The 15,768-nt window shown below is 51.3% G+C and overlaps 1 protein-coding gene across 1 annotated transcript in view; it reads left to right on the top strand.

The window, feature by feature from the left end:
• The window catches only part of SHC3 (SHC adaptor protein 3), an 89,644-nt gene that overhangs the window by 15,982 nt on the left and 57,894 nt on the right, over nucleotides 1-15,768 (top strand). The window contains exon 2 of the mRNA XM_045083026.1: nucleotides 9,242-9,312. Coding sequence (XP_044938961.1) covers nucleotides 9,242-9,312 — 71 coding nt within the window. The remainder of the gene's footprint in view (nucleotides 1-9,241; nucleotides 9,313-15,768) is intronic.

Here is a 15,768-nt window from a genome sequence, read left to right on the forward strand (position 1 = left end):
ATTTTTTAGGGAATGTGCCGGTAGCCGCAGCTGAAGGTTCCCTGCAGTGTTTGCAGGATTCTGCTCTAGAGGGGAAAGTGGGCACCGGGGTAACCTGAGAGCCGATGTTGAAGGTTATAGAAGTAGGATTAGAGTCTATGTTTCTTTTCCCTGAAAAAACATTTTTTAAACTTTTTATTGGGAGAAAATGACAGACTTCCTGGTTGCAAACATAATGTACTTTTACTTCCCTCTTGCTGGGCAGGCTGGGATGCTGGAGGCTGCTCTGTCCCCCGTTTCTCCGTCACTGCTCCTCACCCTCCCATGCACACCCTCGAGCAGTAACTCAGACGGATTCAGCTCGGGGGAAGGCCGCAGCACGGTCCGATGTCCTAAGTCCAGAAACAGAAGGTTCAAATACATTACGTACCACAAACCAGCCCAGACTGGTGCTAATAGGTGAAATAAAAAAAAATGAATAGGAAATTACGGTTCACAAGAGTCTTGCATGAGCGCATGAAGTGTTGTAAAGCCATCTGCTTCTGAATACTGGGGGGATGTGGAAAGTCACTCTAACTTGGTTAGCCCTTGATGAATGCAGTCACCAAACATTTATTTTGTACCCATTACGCGCGAGGCATTAGGAAAGTGGACAGGGATAAAGATGCAGCCCACAGAGTCCTCTGGGGAACACTGTGTAAGTGGGTGTTGGAGCCCTCAGTAGATCTGTGGACCATAGCACAGGGCACAGGGCGTTCCGGAGGTGAGCTGTGGCCTTAGGGACCTGACAAGAAAGGTGGGGTGAGAGGTTTTACTTTTCTCGGTTTTGAGTCCCGGCAACAAGGCTTTCTTACATTGTCTGCACCGAGCGCTGTGACGTGGTCAAATGGTGAGGAGGCACTGTGGTCACAGCCGGGTTCCAGGGGCCGTGTGCTCGCGGGATCAGGAACGCGATTCTCAGTGTCTGATCTTCGGGGGGTCATTAGGGATCGGCAGGGTTCGAGGACGGGTGCGGGGGTGGGAGGGAGAAGAGTTTGCAGGCAGGGGAAATGGCATATGTGGACACAGACCGTGGGAGGCATGAAAAGCTTGGTGTGGCCGGAGCGTGGGTGGGGATACGGCACGTGAAGCCCAAATGGCAAGGGAACAACAGACCGGCGGTTTCCTCACGATGATTCACCTGCTCTCCTGACTAGAATGGATCCTTGGTCATGGGCCCTGTCGGCTGGTGTCCTACTGGATCCTGGACGAGGGTCAGGCACACGTTGGGGCTCGGTCTGAGGTTGCCACGGGAGTGACACGGCCGGAGAGAGCTGTGGCCTGTGGTGGTGGCTCTTCTGTCCTCATTGCTGTGTCACCACTGCCTCGTGGGACGCTCTTGCTGTTCATTGATTCATCACGCCACGGATGGATCCCTGGTTGTCCCTCCAGGGCTGGGTCCCACGAACAGAGCTACCGTGAGTATGTTCGCACACTTGTTTGGCAGGCACATGGCTCAACTCCCTCGTGGTGGAGGTGCTGGTCACGGGGAGGCACACGTTCGTCACGGAGAGAACGCCGCGCAGTTCCCCAAGAGTTTGCCCCCATCCTCACTTGGACCAGCATGTGCATTTATCCCGCTGCTGAAGACAGGAGTCACCTTTCCTCAGTGCACCTGTCCCTCGAAATTACCTTGAAACAAAATGCGCAACTTGACCTGCCAGCGTTTCTCTAACGCTAGCTCTGCTGTGGGCAATCAGTGTCCTCGTCCAAAGGAGACAAGAGGCTCCATCCTCCTGTTCCCCACCATCACCGCCCTCTCTCCTCCAGGCTCCATCCACCAGCTGGACCAACATGGGGCTTTGGATTCAGATCGCTGTCCTGTTCAGACACAACCCAAGACTTAATGTAGTCTCTGAAGGTCTGGTGGCTCAGGAGCGGTTCCCGTTAATTGTTGGTTCTCAGAAGCTGCGTTGGACCTTGTCACTCCTGGATGGTAGAAGGGGCAGGCGGTTCCTGCCAGACCCCTGGGACTGTGACTTGTTGGCCTGGCTGGGATCCCACACCCGTCCTTGACTGTGGCTGAGGCCAGGGATGGAATTGAGGGGCCCATCTGAGGGGCGTGGCTGGTTTCACTGAGCGCCTCCCTTCCTCCAGCACACCTGAGCCAGGTGACACCCCAGAGGGCGGTGGACGGAGGTCCCAGCTCCCTGGAGTTAGAGTGTCCAGATGTCCAGGGGGGCCTTGTGACCAAGTGTGCATCCTAGCATGGAGGTCCGTGTTTATAAGCGTGGTCTTTTCTTCCGGGAAGAAAGTATTTAAAGCTTTTCATCATTCTGTAATTGTACAAGGAATAGATGGTTCTGTTCTTGTTATAAAAAGTTCAAACAAGGCAGAAGCCCCAGAGGCAGGGCCTCCTACCCATGGCCCCTCGTGGAGCACTCGCTCCCTCTTCGTCTCTGCTCTCCTGTCTCCAGAGAACTGAGAACTGAGCCCCTCCCCTCGAATCTGGGGTGACCCTGTGCCTTACTTCAACCAGGACAATGTGAAGGAAGGGACTGCCTCCTGGAGACTCTCAGCTTCAATCATTTAAAAATGGCCTAATTCGGAATCGTGGTTTGGATGTGTCCAAAATGTCCAGCCAAGAGTTTATGGATGAACATTTGAGAAGGGGGTTCACATCGTCACAATGCAGGCAGTGAAGCAATGAATGTTTTGTACGTACAATTTCACGCACTTACACAGGAATAAAGTTCTACAAAGGATGTCGCTGGGTCAAAGGGAACCACGTGTCACATCTCCACAGACACTTCCAGACAGTCTTCCAAAAAGTTTTCACCAAATTAGGAGAGCATGAGGGAGAGCCCTTTTTCCTGCTTCCTCACCCAGGCTGACCACTCAGCTGGGTGAAAAATGATCTCTCTGTTTGGGTTTATTTTAACTGCTCTGATACTGGTCTTTATGGGGTCCTGCTGGCCAGCTGTCTGTCTTCCTCTGGATTTCCCATTGTTTTCTCTTGAGCTGATGGGCTCATGTAATGACTCACAGAACCTCGTGGAGTAGCCTGATCATTCATTTTTTTCCCTGTTCAATTGATTGCATTTTTCTCAATCTTTCACTTGTCTTTCCATGGTATTTCATCACGTCTTTTCTAGCAAAAATGATCAATTTTCATGAGTCCAGAAATCACAATATATCTTTCCGCAGATGCAGGTTTCCTTTTACTTATTTGTCCTTCATTCAAGGTTTTCTTCAATTTGATCTTGCACTGTTTTTTTTTTTTTAATTTTATTTATTTATTTGACAGAGAGACCACAAGTAGGCAGAGGCAGAGAGAGAGGGGGAAGCAGGCTCGCTGCTGAGCAGAGATGATCTTGCACAGTTCTCAAACTTAATTCATGTTGTGTTTCCTACACTTGTAAACAAGACAATGACCCCCTTAGATCTCTGGTCCTTGTGCTGGCCTTTGCCTGGTCGAGAATCTGCTCCTTCTTGTCAACCTTGTCGTCGTCACTCACTCCCTGTAACATATCTTGTTCTTAACCCGGGTGAAAGCTCTGACTTTAAACCACTGGGTGTGATCGACTCAGGATGATTATGATTACCGAGATGTTTGGACCCGCTCCTGTCTTGACTTCTGTTTCCCCAGGTCTTTTGTGTATTTCTGGCTCTCCCCTTCTTCCTGCTGGCTTCACTGCTTTTATTGCTTCCTCCTTCTATTCTATTCTCTAGCAGTCTGGAGCTCAGTCATCCTATTCTTGTTTTTTTCCGGGTTTACAGCCTTTTTACATGCATGTAATTGTATGTTGCTTTCGCTGCGGCCGTGAATCCCTTCCGAGCTGCCTGTTTCCCCTGCTCATGCTTCCCCAGCTCCAGCATCTGTGTTCTGTCTGCCCTGGCCAGACGATTTGGGGGTCTTCTGAGATGGAGCTCCCTGTCACTGTAAAAAAAAATATTTAAACTTACGTGTCAGTAACGATGAAGCACCAGGCGTACCTGTGACTTCTGTTGATTCATTCCTTATTATTTTTCTCCGAGCCCACGTCCTCCTGTTTTTTGTATTCATTGTTCTTCTGGAATAATTCCTTCGGGGAAGCATCTGTGGGTGGCTAACGTTCTGAGTCCTCGCTTTGTCCTCCTACCTGAATGCCAGTTTGGGCGGATCTAAGATTCTTGGCTGCATACCGCTGTTCTTCAGGCTTCAATGGTGGTGTTCATCTTCTTGTACTGGGTGTGCAAGAGAACTTGCTCCGTGAGGAACCTGTTTCCCTTCCCCTCCCAGAACGTTTGCACGATGTTTCTCTCTGAGTCCTTTTGTCCTGAAACCGAGCTGCCATACGTCCACAAGTGGGTCTTTTCATATTTCCGAGTGCCTTGAAAATATAGATACTCCTGTTTCGTCCAACACTCAACATTCTATTCTCTTTGTTCTTGAATATTTCTTCTCCTCTCTTTCTTTCCTTTTCTTGGACTTCGTATGAGGCAAGTGCAGGAACCTTTGGATCCAAGCTTCAACACTTTACAGTTTCTTTTGTATGTCTGTCTTCTAGCCCCGCTGGGATGTTTTCTGGGTCCCATTGTCCAGTTTCCATAGTTCTTTGTACACTTCTTGGGCCTACTGATTGAATTTTCTACGTACACCCTCAATCAATAACTTTCTCTCTCTGGTGAAAGCCAGATAGACGTGCAATGGCAAAAATCCAAAATGTTATCCCTAATTGTAACTAAAATAAAAAAAAAAGTGTCTTGGAATACATTGGAGAAGAAAAGCACGGGACATATGTCATAAAGACCACAAAGTCTTTGGCTCAAGTTATGATCTAAGGGTCGTGAGACTGAGCCGTGTATCGGGCTCTCCACTCAGTGGGGAGTCTGCTTGAGGATTCTCTCTCCCTCTGCCCCTTCCCCCTTGCATGTGTGCATGTCCCCCTCAAATAAATGAATTTTTAAAAACATGTAAAGAAGTGAATGCATAGGTAAGTGATAAATAAATATTGTTAAGTACAATTTAGGAGAATATCAAGACCTTCTTGAGCAACACAGCTCCCTCCCGAGCCATACAGAACATGACAGGCATATGATGACAGGAATTACTACAGTGTTCCTGTAGTAACAACTTATGTCAGGTAAAATGTAGAAACCATCAAAATAAAAATGATTGAATGAGAGATTATCATCCCATTAATCTACAAGAAAAAGATAAGAAAAAGATAAACCCATAAAGAATAGGCCAAAGATAACAACAGCTTACAGAAAAAGGAGTGAAAATGGCCAACACACATGTGAGAAAAATCACATATCCTCAAGATATCAGGGAAATCCAAATGAAAAAAGAAAGGAAGTACTTTCGCCCGTGAGAGTCAAAGATACAGAGAGCAGTGCTATACAGCGTTATGAAGGATAGAAATAAGCTTGCTGACACATTGATGGTAAGGGGCAAATTAAGGCAGACATTGGGGGCACGACCCAGGTCCATGATGCTAGTGGAGGCACTCACCTAACTCTCCAGAGTGGTGGTGGTGGTCATCATGTGACTCCCTGGAGTTCGTCGTGGCCTTCATGTCACTCTGGGATGGCGGTGGTGGCTATATTCACACAACACTGACAGCGGTGAGGGTAACAACATGGCTGGTGGGGATGGAGGTACCTACGGAGCTCTGAGAAGTCAGTTTACACACTACTGCAGAGGTGGTTGTGGTAGTCATGTAAGTGTGCCGGTCATGGTGCTCACAGAATTCCGTATTGTTGGTGGTGATACCTATGTAGTTATGATGGTTTCGCTGGTGTTCACATAATTCTCTGACATTGTGGCCTCCACACGACTGTGCTGGTGGTGGAGGTGTGCACATTTGTCATGGTGTGGACATCATCGTGTCATGCCATGGTGGTATCCACATAACTCTGCAGCACTGGTGGTGTAATTCTCCTTCTGGGTGGTGGTGCCCACACGACTGTGAAGTTCGTCATGGTAGTCACATAAGCCTGCTATGGGGGTCCTGATATTCCATTCCTGCAGTGGTGTGGTGGTGATGACATTCAGATGTCATTGTGGTATTGGTCATGTCGGTCACATAGTTGGTCGTGTTGGTCATGGTGTCTCCATAACCGTATTTTGTTGGTCCTGGTAGTTGCACAACTCTATGGCTGTGTTGATGGTAGTACTCCCATAATTGCATCGTTGGTTCTCTATTCATGTAGCTCTGGCTCTATGAGTCGGTCATGGATCCACATAGCCTTGGCATGGTACTGGTGTTTCCGTGCACATCATCTTCAACTGTGGTAGTCGCATTTCTGTGACTCTATGATGTTGTTGCTGGTGTGGTTCTGCTGACTCTGTGTGGTTGGTCATGGTGTTCTCATGCCAGCAGGATGGTGGCAGAGGTGGTAGTCAAATAACTATGTGACGGAGATTTTTGTCTCCCCATGACCTTGCAATGTTGTTGGATGGAGGTTGTGTTCACATGGTCTGTGAAGCTCATTATGTGTTCCTACCACCCTGCAGCATTTGTCATAGCATTGGCATGATTGAGCAAAACTGATGGTGCCAGTCATGTATCTTGTGACAATGCTGATGGTATAATTCAGACAACCCCGTGACTTGGTATGGTGTCTACACAAATCTGTGATGATGCTGTGTTGACATTAGTGCATCCCTGCAAGGTGGTGGTATTCGTGTAGATCTGTGACTTTGGTCAGGACAGTCACATAGGTCTCCTGGTTGGTGGTCATGGTATTCACAAGGTGGTGGTTGTGACAATAGTTGTGGTGTCCACGTGTCTGTGGGATGGCCATGTGGTGGTATTCGCCTAGCTCTGCCATGGTGCTCATGGTATTCTGGAAATTCCACATGGCCATGTGGTGATCTTCACATAGCTCCAAGATGGTATTGGCTGTGCCAATCCTAGACCTCTGCAGAGTCACTCATGGTCTTCACAGAACTCGGAAAGGGTGGTCACGGTGTTCCCATAATTTTTCAGGGCTGCTGTGACCTTCACATAACCCTCTGTTGGTGGTCATGGTATCCCCATAATTGCGAGGCTGTTGGTTATAGTCACATAACTCTGAAGTCAGTGACAGTATTCACAGACCTCTTCAATTCTTTTGATCACCTTCCCACGAAACCAAGATGCTCTTGGTGGTGTGTTTAATTAACTATAGTGGTGCTTGTGGGGTATTTGTGGTGTCGGTGGTATTCGCATAAGTCTACAGTGGTGGCGGTGCCATGTTTCCATAACTGCAGTGGTGACATGGGGATACGTCCACGGATGCACAGCCAGGAGTGTTATCCATCAGACTCGGTAATTCTCATCATGGCGTTTGTGTAACGCTGCAGTGCTGGAGGATTTGGTCTTCACACAGCTCTGCAGCTTCAGTCATGGTAGCATGCAACTGTGAGACTGGATGTCGTATTCAGACAATTCTGCATGATGGCTGTGATCCCTTCAGCAGCGCTGCAGTCTTGCCGGTGGACTCACATACCTATGATGTTCACGGTACTCCCATTTCTCTGCAAAGTGGCAGTTGTGTTCACATAACGACAACACTGGCTGTGGTATTCAACAGCTCTCTGATGGGCAGCATACTCATCAGGTATCTGCAGTGGTTCTTGTCATAGTCACATCTGTGATGGTGGTCGTGGGGTAGTCCTGTATGTCTATAGTTGTGGATGAGTAATTGTGTGACTCTGTGTGGTGGGGGTGATGTGTTCACGGTGGTGGTGTTGACACCATTCTGCCACTTCAGTCATTCTAATTACTTCACTTCGTAATGTTGGTGGTGGTGGTATTCACGTAGCTCTGGGACATTGCTGTGATGTCACCATGCTGTGACGGTGATGGATGTGGCAATCCTATAACTCTGCAAAGAGGGTTGAGGTCTTCACATATCCAAGTGACAGCGGCAGTGGTAGTCGCATACCCCTGCCGTGGTGGTGATGGCATCTGCACAGCCGTACTAGCAGCGGCACCTGCCCCCCCCCAACCCTGCAGCATTGTTCCCACTTCTCACGGGATTCGCAGCATCATGGAGGATGATCAGTGGGTCATTCATGGAACTCTTTGGCGGTGGATGTGGGATTTGTGTAACTGTGTGACAGTGGTGCTAGGAGCCGTATGGTCCTGAGACGTTTGTCTTGGCAGGCACAGAAATCTGTGATGTTGGTCACTGTAGTCACGAGACTCTGCCGTGCCAGTGGTCATCTGCTTTGTGTGTCTCCATGATGTTGTTCATTGTATCCACATGGCTGTGGCGGTGGTGGTGGTGGTGGTGGTGTTCCAGCAACTGTGCGATGTGGTGGTTGTGGTGTCACGTGGCTGCACGAGGGCTGGAGGCATAGTCACGTTGTATGGGTACAGAGGCTTCCGTTCAGAGAATTTTGAAGCTTTGCTCAAAGTTACATAACTGGATATGACAGAGTCAGGCTCCAATTCCAGTTTTCTGAATAATTCAAATGCAGTCTCTTCTGTACTACACCATGAGGCCTCTTCCTGCGAAGTCTAAATTTAAAGGCATTGGTATAAAACATCTGTCCTTCAAATTCCCAAGGGCTCTGGCACACAAATATTGTATCTCCACCATCTAGTTGTTTATGTACAGCTCTCGTTATGTCCGCACATTTACATACGCACACACGCTTACATGTGTGAAACGGATTAAAGATTTAGCTACAAATTTAGATGTGTAAATTGAAACTTCTGAAAGTTTGTGTTACATAATGCAGAAGAGGGCTTTCTGGTAAACCAAAATAAAGCAACTAGGAGGGTCATAGATATATAGTTTGTTGACAGAACCCAAAATATATTGGTTAAATAATGAAGTCTAATATTGGTCAACATGTTGGTATTAGAGTGTTTTCATTCTTTCTTCAGAAATTATAAGCCCTCTAGACCCTTGTAAAGGACTAGAAATACGAGGTCTGGATGTTAGGGTGGTCACACTCTGGGACGTGTTTAGGCAATAATGGATTTATGCACTTAAGATTTCTGCACTTAATGGTACACGTTATACTTCAACAGAAGTTTTTTGAAAAATATGTTCCGGAATAAAATGCAAATACTCAAGGATCTTGGAAGAGTCAAGTCTGGCGGCCTGTAGGCTTCAAGGATACTTTCTCATGGATGTGAGTTATTGCTTTTCCAGAAAGAGAACAAAGCCTTGAGAGGCACATAAAGTTAAAATGTGATTTAAGAAGCATGCACAGCTTCCAGGAATGCCCTTGATGTGGCTAGGAGCTATCTGTTCATCTCGCCCCCCAGGCTCATGATTATGTTTTTTTCCCTTGCAGTACTTGGGCTGCATTGAAGTTCTCCGCTCAATGAGGTCTCTTGACTTCAGCACAAGAACACAGATTACCAGGTAAGCCCTCTTGAGCATGCACTCCTGTGATCTTACTTCAGGAGGGAATGATTGCAGCATTAGCAGCCTAGAAATTTCCAGAAGGAGAGTCTGCCCCTTGAGTGCTGGTAACCCTGACAGGGGGTCAGAGCCTGGTGGATTCAGGATTTCCATGTGTTTGCCCACATCTGTGAGGTGCACCTCAGGCTTAAGAACCTTGGGGATGTTCCCACTTCCAAAGCTGTCCTTATAATGGAGCTGCAGACACATGTAGAGCTTGTGAACGTTTCTTTATACTTGAAACTCTTAAACCAGATTGATATTTCAAAATGTACTGAACTGTGCTATTTCTTTCTAAAGAGAAAAATGAAGGTGTCAGGAGAGAGCCACACAGAGAATAAAATGCATGGATTCCAGGCAGAGATGTTCATAGCGGTAGTAATTTCAGAAGCAGCCGGTTGTTTATGGGGTCAGTGACGTTGAGCAGGTGTACAGAGGTCCTCCGCTGTCAACTAGATTCTAAACTCCTTGAGGGCCAGTTCCATAGTTAAGCACTGTTTTTAATAAAATCGTTGACTTGTAGAGCTTAAACCTTTAGAAAAACACCCATTTCAGGTCACCTGGAAGAGGAGAACTGGAAAGCCAGGAGGGGTTTGTGAAAGAGCCCATTGCTTTGGGCCACAAGCTTCGCTCACTTTGGTGTTTGTGGAATTACTTGGTCTAAATAGTGACCTCAGAAAACGCCTCCTACTTACGGCACTTCCATCAGTCTAGTGAATATCTTTGGGTTAGCAAGCCAAAAACTAATGACCGAACTTTAGGAAGCCATTATTTGTAGTCATTAGCGGCTAAATATTGTACATACTTTGACTGTGGTAAACACCGCCGTGGCATGTCCTCCTCACCGAAGAATTCCACGTTCAGAAGAAGTGATGTTTCTGTCCCCTCCGAAGCAACTCCAGGCATGCACGGTGGGAACGCACCAACCTTTGAACCCGCACTGAGGGAAGAATCTGCCTCCGCGGGTCGGTACAGGATGGTTTATGGAAGTCGCCAAGGCAAAGGAACGGTGTTCTGAACAGAGTGTTTGGAAGAGAAGCAGGAGGTTACGGAGCCAGTGCTTGATCCTCCAGACGCGGTGGCAGGACCAGAGTGGCGCCGGTGGGCAGAGCGCTGGGCCCGTGTCTGGGTGCTGGGGACCACAGGACTGTTGGCCATCTCGTGTGTGCTGGTGGTTTCATGAAAGAGAATCGTCGGATTTTTTCTGCTGAATTCCCTTAATAGCTCCTTTCATTTCTGAGACGGCTTCCTTCCAATTCAGTTCTCCTGGTGTATCCATCCAAGGGTTTGTGCCAGCTGGGCACGTGCTGGCCCACGTGGGCCATCCCGCGTTGCCGGGCCCCTGCTCCGCGGAGCAGGGTGCATAGGCAGCGACAGAGGGGCGTGTGACGGGCACAGGCCTGGGGAGCAGGGGTGGGGGGGATGGGAACTACCCTGGTGCTCCCTCCCATCAGGGTCCCGGAGCAACGGTAACACCGTAGCAGCAAGCTGCGGGGCAGACCCCGGTGGATGTGGAGGTCTAGGTGTGCGTCCCCCCGCCCCGTTCCATTCAGGCTTCCGCAAAGGCAGGCGGTGTAATGGGCTGGGGGGAGGGGGGCACCGTTCTGGGGCTCAGGAGACTTGGTGTTGGCTCGGTTAGGCTTTTTGAAAACTCTCTGTGGTTGTCTCCACGATGCTTTTTGCTTCTTGCCTTGTTTCGATCACGTGGCACGGTCCTTATTTTAGGGGACAGCTGCAGTCCACGCCTAGGAAACATCAAGGTTGTGACTCGTCAAGGTCAGAGAGAAGCCTTGGCAAAGCTCCAGGAGAAGACTGCGCAGCCCTGGGGGGCGCCGGGCAGAGGGCTGAGGCCGAGGCCACCTCCCAGTGCTGGCCGCGCCCCCGCGGCACTTGCTGTCTATGCTGAAGGCTGCCGGGAAATGGGAGGTGGGGACAGACGTGATCAGGGTGTCGTCAACAGCCTCTGGGAAGACGTGTTTCCAAGGGCTGCCCGGCCACACTGTTCATAAAAATATGTATTTCTGTGAGCAAGTGACCAGCCCCTACTCCTCTGGTGGAGGGTACAAGCTGTAGATGTAAGTGTCTCTTGGAGGCCAACCACGTGTCCTTCTGTGGGGGTCAACGGAGTGTTGGTCTGAGTTTAGGCTGACTGTCACGCTCTCCACAGAGCCGCCTGTGGACTGCCGGCCGCTTCCGAGCGGCTAACTCCGCAAGCCGGCCGCAAGCTGCCGGCCACTATATACTTAGCTGTGGTGATCGCGGTGAATCACCTCACTCCGGGACACCCGCGGCGGAGCAGCCCGGAGGCCGCCCACGCGTGGAGGGACGTCCCACGGGTGGGGCCCAGCTCTGCCATTTTCCACCTGTGCAAGCTTGGGCTCCGCTTGCACCCCCGTGAACAGGACGCAAGCACGATGCCCACCTCGGTGGTGGGTGGTGGTCGTGGGAGATCTGACGCCCACGGGGCGGCGCCCACAGAGTGCGCGGCTCGGCCTGGGGGAGGGGCGTGAGGCAGGGTCTCCGGCTGGCGTCACCCAGGGAGACGGGCAGGAGGTCGGGGGGAGAGTCGCCAGCAGGAAGGACCGAGCTGGATTTCCAAACCAGGTGACGGTGGCCAACAGTGCTCCCGAGAGTAGCTGCCCGGCCTGAACCCGGGGTCAGATGACCTCCTGAGTGGACCACGCCATTCACCTCCCTGAGACGTCCTCTCTCCAGATGGTTCTCCTCTGTTGCAGGGGGAGGGTGTGGAGGGCTGAGCTGGGTTATGGCGGGAAGAGCCACGTCAGGTGGGGAGGACCTGGGGGAGAGCGTGGTCTCTGCCCTTCGGGCGCCCCGTGCACAGTGATGCGAGGCTCTCCACGTGCCTCTGGCTGCTGGACCAGCGTGTCTTTTCCGTCTTTCCTCGGATTTCCTCCTCTGCTCATTTTTATGCTATTTATCGTGTTAAGTTTTATCTATTATTGGGAGTCATCTTAAGCCATTTTTAGGACCTGGAAGGCTATAAAGACATACCACTTAAGCCCAGAGTTCTCAGCGAGGTGGCCCTTCTCCAGCCATCCGTGTTGGCTTTAAATGACTCCGGCTGAGCTTCTGCACTGCTCGGACTTGCCAGATGACGGTCCCGTCGGCAGCCACGTGCGCCTGTGCCACTCTTTCTGGTGTGCTCCTGTGGACGGTCAGTGCATCGTCTAGGTCCTGAAATAAACTCATTCTTCTGAATTGCGGAGTCGGCAGTGCAATCTGGTTTTGTGATTTTGCTTCCTTTATTTTAAGAGCTGCTGTAGTTTCCATGGGCCCCAAAGACCCTGGTCAGGACCAGACCTTCTCCAGTACCACTGCATGGATGTGACCGGCTCCCTAGCATGCCCCGTGGCATGCACACCCACCGTTCTGCTCCAGAATCACCGTTTCTGGAAAATTCTCTAGAAACATGCATAAGGCCCCTTTAGTGTGAAAATCAAAATCAAAGCTTGGGTAAGCTTTGGGTAACTCTCTTTCAGGAAGTTATTCCCTTTTGTTCTCTTCCAGCTGATGAGTGTGGGCTGGCCACGCACTCCTCACACTGTCCGCGCAGGGCAGAGGGTAGTGAACGCAGGACTGGCTGTCAGCCTGCTGGTGCGAACGCTGTGACGGTGTCATCTCTTCTATCTGAGGTTTCACGCGTGGGCTGTGGTCGGGAGTGTGACCACGTGGTTGGGTCTGAACGTGCTGGGCAGGCTGTCGGTGGCTGCAGGGGCTTGAGTCGGAACAGAGTAGTGGACTCACCCTGGTGACTTGATGACTAGGGTCAGAGGCCCTGGGGACCTGGCGCTCTGATCGTGGGGGCTTGTGAAAGTGGAGGATGCCGCTTGGCTTGCGGACTGGTCTCACCCACCCTGTACATGGAGGGGCCCATTGGTGGTGACCCAAAAGGCAAGCCCGAGGCCCGCAGCCTGGCCTCGAGACTCTGTCCTCCCCGCTGTCCCCCGGCCCCCACCCCGTCTCCCGGTCGACCGGGGAGGCCAGGCAGCGCCGGCTTCTCCAGGCACTTCCGGCTCCAGCGTTCTCTATGTGCCCTCAAAGAACCAAGTCCAGGGTGAACCCACCCCCATCGTCCATCATCCGTGTGCCTGAGGGCCTTCCTGAGACTGCGCCCCTGCTGGACTCCTGCAAGCCACCTGCCCCGAGCCTGTCCCATCATGCCTCCAGCGTGGCCACTTCCTCATGAGCTCGGTCGGGGATCAGAGCAAGTGCACTGCGCGGTGTGGGGCAAGACTGCACCTGCTAATGTGATATGCACCTGCTAATGTGATATGGGGCTCTGAGCGGCTGCCGTGGCCGGAGATGGACACGGAGGAAGGCGTAGGGCTGCCGGCCACTGGGGGAGCCGCCTGCGGTCCAGGGACTGACGCTCTGATCGCATCACCCCCCACCTCCGGTAGGACGATGGAGAGCCCGGGGTGGTAGGCTCTGGACATCTGCTCAGTCTGAGAATGGTGGTGTGACAGCTATGCGCCGCCCCGAGTGGGCGGGGCTTGCTTCTGTTGCTTCTCCCTTTGCAAACCCAGAGGAAGTAATTCGAAGGTCCTGTGTTTGCAAATCCGCTCTACCAGCGGTGTTAGGATGGGTGTGCTGACACGTGGCGTGGGACACGGTGAGCAAGGCTGGGTTCTGCTTGGGCGCCTGGGTGCTGCCCCAGCTTCCCAGTTAGAGCGCTGGATGGTGGCTCTCCTAGGCTCCTTTCTCGCCACTGAACAGACACCTCTGCTGTCGACTGGCGTTCGGCGCGTGGAAGAGGAGCAGATCTGTAGCGCTCGGGCCCGGGGCGAGCTGACTGCCAGAAATAGAAAGGCGACGGCGGGTGTGACAGCCTGCCCACCCGTCCCTGCGTATTCGGGGAACTCAGAGCCACTCCCTTGTGACTCTAGCCTTACTGCTTCATTCTAAATTTACTTGTTCTGAACACGTGTCATGGAGCCAGCCTCTGGCAGCTCTGTGCCCCTGGGGTGAGGCCTGGTGGGGAGGGAGCTGGTGGTTTTCCAGTTGAGAAGTTCCTCTGGCAACACCAGCTCCCCGTGTGCAAGCCACCCCCACCCCCCGGCTCTGGAGCACAGCTGAGTCCTTCTCCCTCACCCCCCCCCCCCGTAACTCCATGCCCATGTCTCCTGCATCAGCTTCCGGGTGTGAGAAAGTACTGGGCACAGCTGCTTAGCAGGCCACACCCCAAGAGAGGCCCAGAGTCACAAGACAGTCCTACAGGTGTTCAGTGCAAGCCTTCAGAAGTACCACAGACACTTGGGAGAGCATCCCCAGGGCCTGAGCAAGTCTGGGAAGGCTTCCCGGAGGAGGGAGCATTTAAGCCAGTAGATTTTTAGGAAGCATAGGAGGGAGGCCATTGCTTTCATAGGCCTGCGTGATGAGCAGGGAAGAGAGTTGCTGACAGAGGCCCCATCACTGGCCGGCCTCCTTCTCCCAGAGGGAGGGGACGCTGGTGCCATTCCCCACCAACTGCTTCCCACCAAGTTAAGTGAAATTGAGGATTGTCCTGGGCAGAGACAGAGGCACACGACTCCCCCCCCCCCCATCCCTGGCCAGGCTGAGGATGCAGCAGGAGCCTCTGTCAGAGCAGCCCATGCCAGAGTGGGCCCCTGAGGCAGCTGGACAGGGTCATAGGCACCGGCCATGGACCCCAGAGTGGGCTCGGGGGCGTCAAGATGACGGTTCCTGGCCTGTCCATTCTGAATCGGACTTTTCAGCTGTGGCCCCTCTGAGCAGCTGTCCTGACCCCTCCTAGTAGAAACCTACATATGCCCAATGAAGCTCCTAATCCCGTGGGGGAGTCTAGGGACCCTGGGCACCAGCCGAGCTCTGGGTCCCATCCACTTGTTACCTCTCTGGGCTCAGGTTCCTCTCTCTGATTTTCTGTGTGATAGTAACACTGATAGTGTAATTATTGTAACTATAATTGATACAATGATCAGTCTGTAACATTGTTTGCTCGTTGATATTATTACTAATTATCAATATCAGTTCAATCCAGGGTATTTTTTCTAGCTGAAGAGAAAACTGTTAAGTTACTGAAAAGGGTGAAATATTTAATAATGTGTCTTCATTTTCACTTGAGCCAATATTGTCTAATATTTTATCGTGTCCCTGCTTTGCCAGCTGCTAATAATAATTGGTAATAATACTAATCACGGCTCTCGTACTAAGTACTTAGTGCATTCCGGCCTTGCAATGAGTGTGTCATTCGTTCGTCCAACAACCATGTGTCAGTCACATCCCGTGTCTGGCCGCCGTTTGGATTTTGAGAACAAAGCGCCAGGAAGAGCCCGTCATCACGATGAGCCCTTGCTGCTTTTGTCAGTGAAAGGGTGAGCACTGTCAAGTGTCGGTGAGCGACCTCAGAGTGGCCTCTTGTGCGAGGCTTTGCTCAGG

This window comes from Mustela putorius, unplaced genomic scaffold, assembly GCF_011764305.1.
Source record: "Mustela putorius furo isolate JIRA1106 unplaced genomic scaffold, ASM1176430v1.1 tig00000680_pilon_pilon_pilon, whole genome shotgun sequence".
NCBI lineage: Eukaryota > Metazoa > Chordata > Mammalia > Carnivora > Mustelidae > Mustela > Mustela putorius.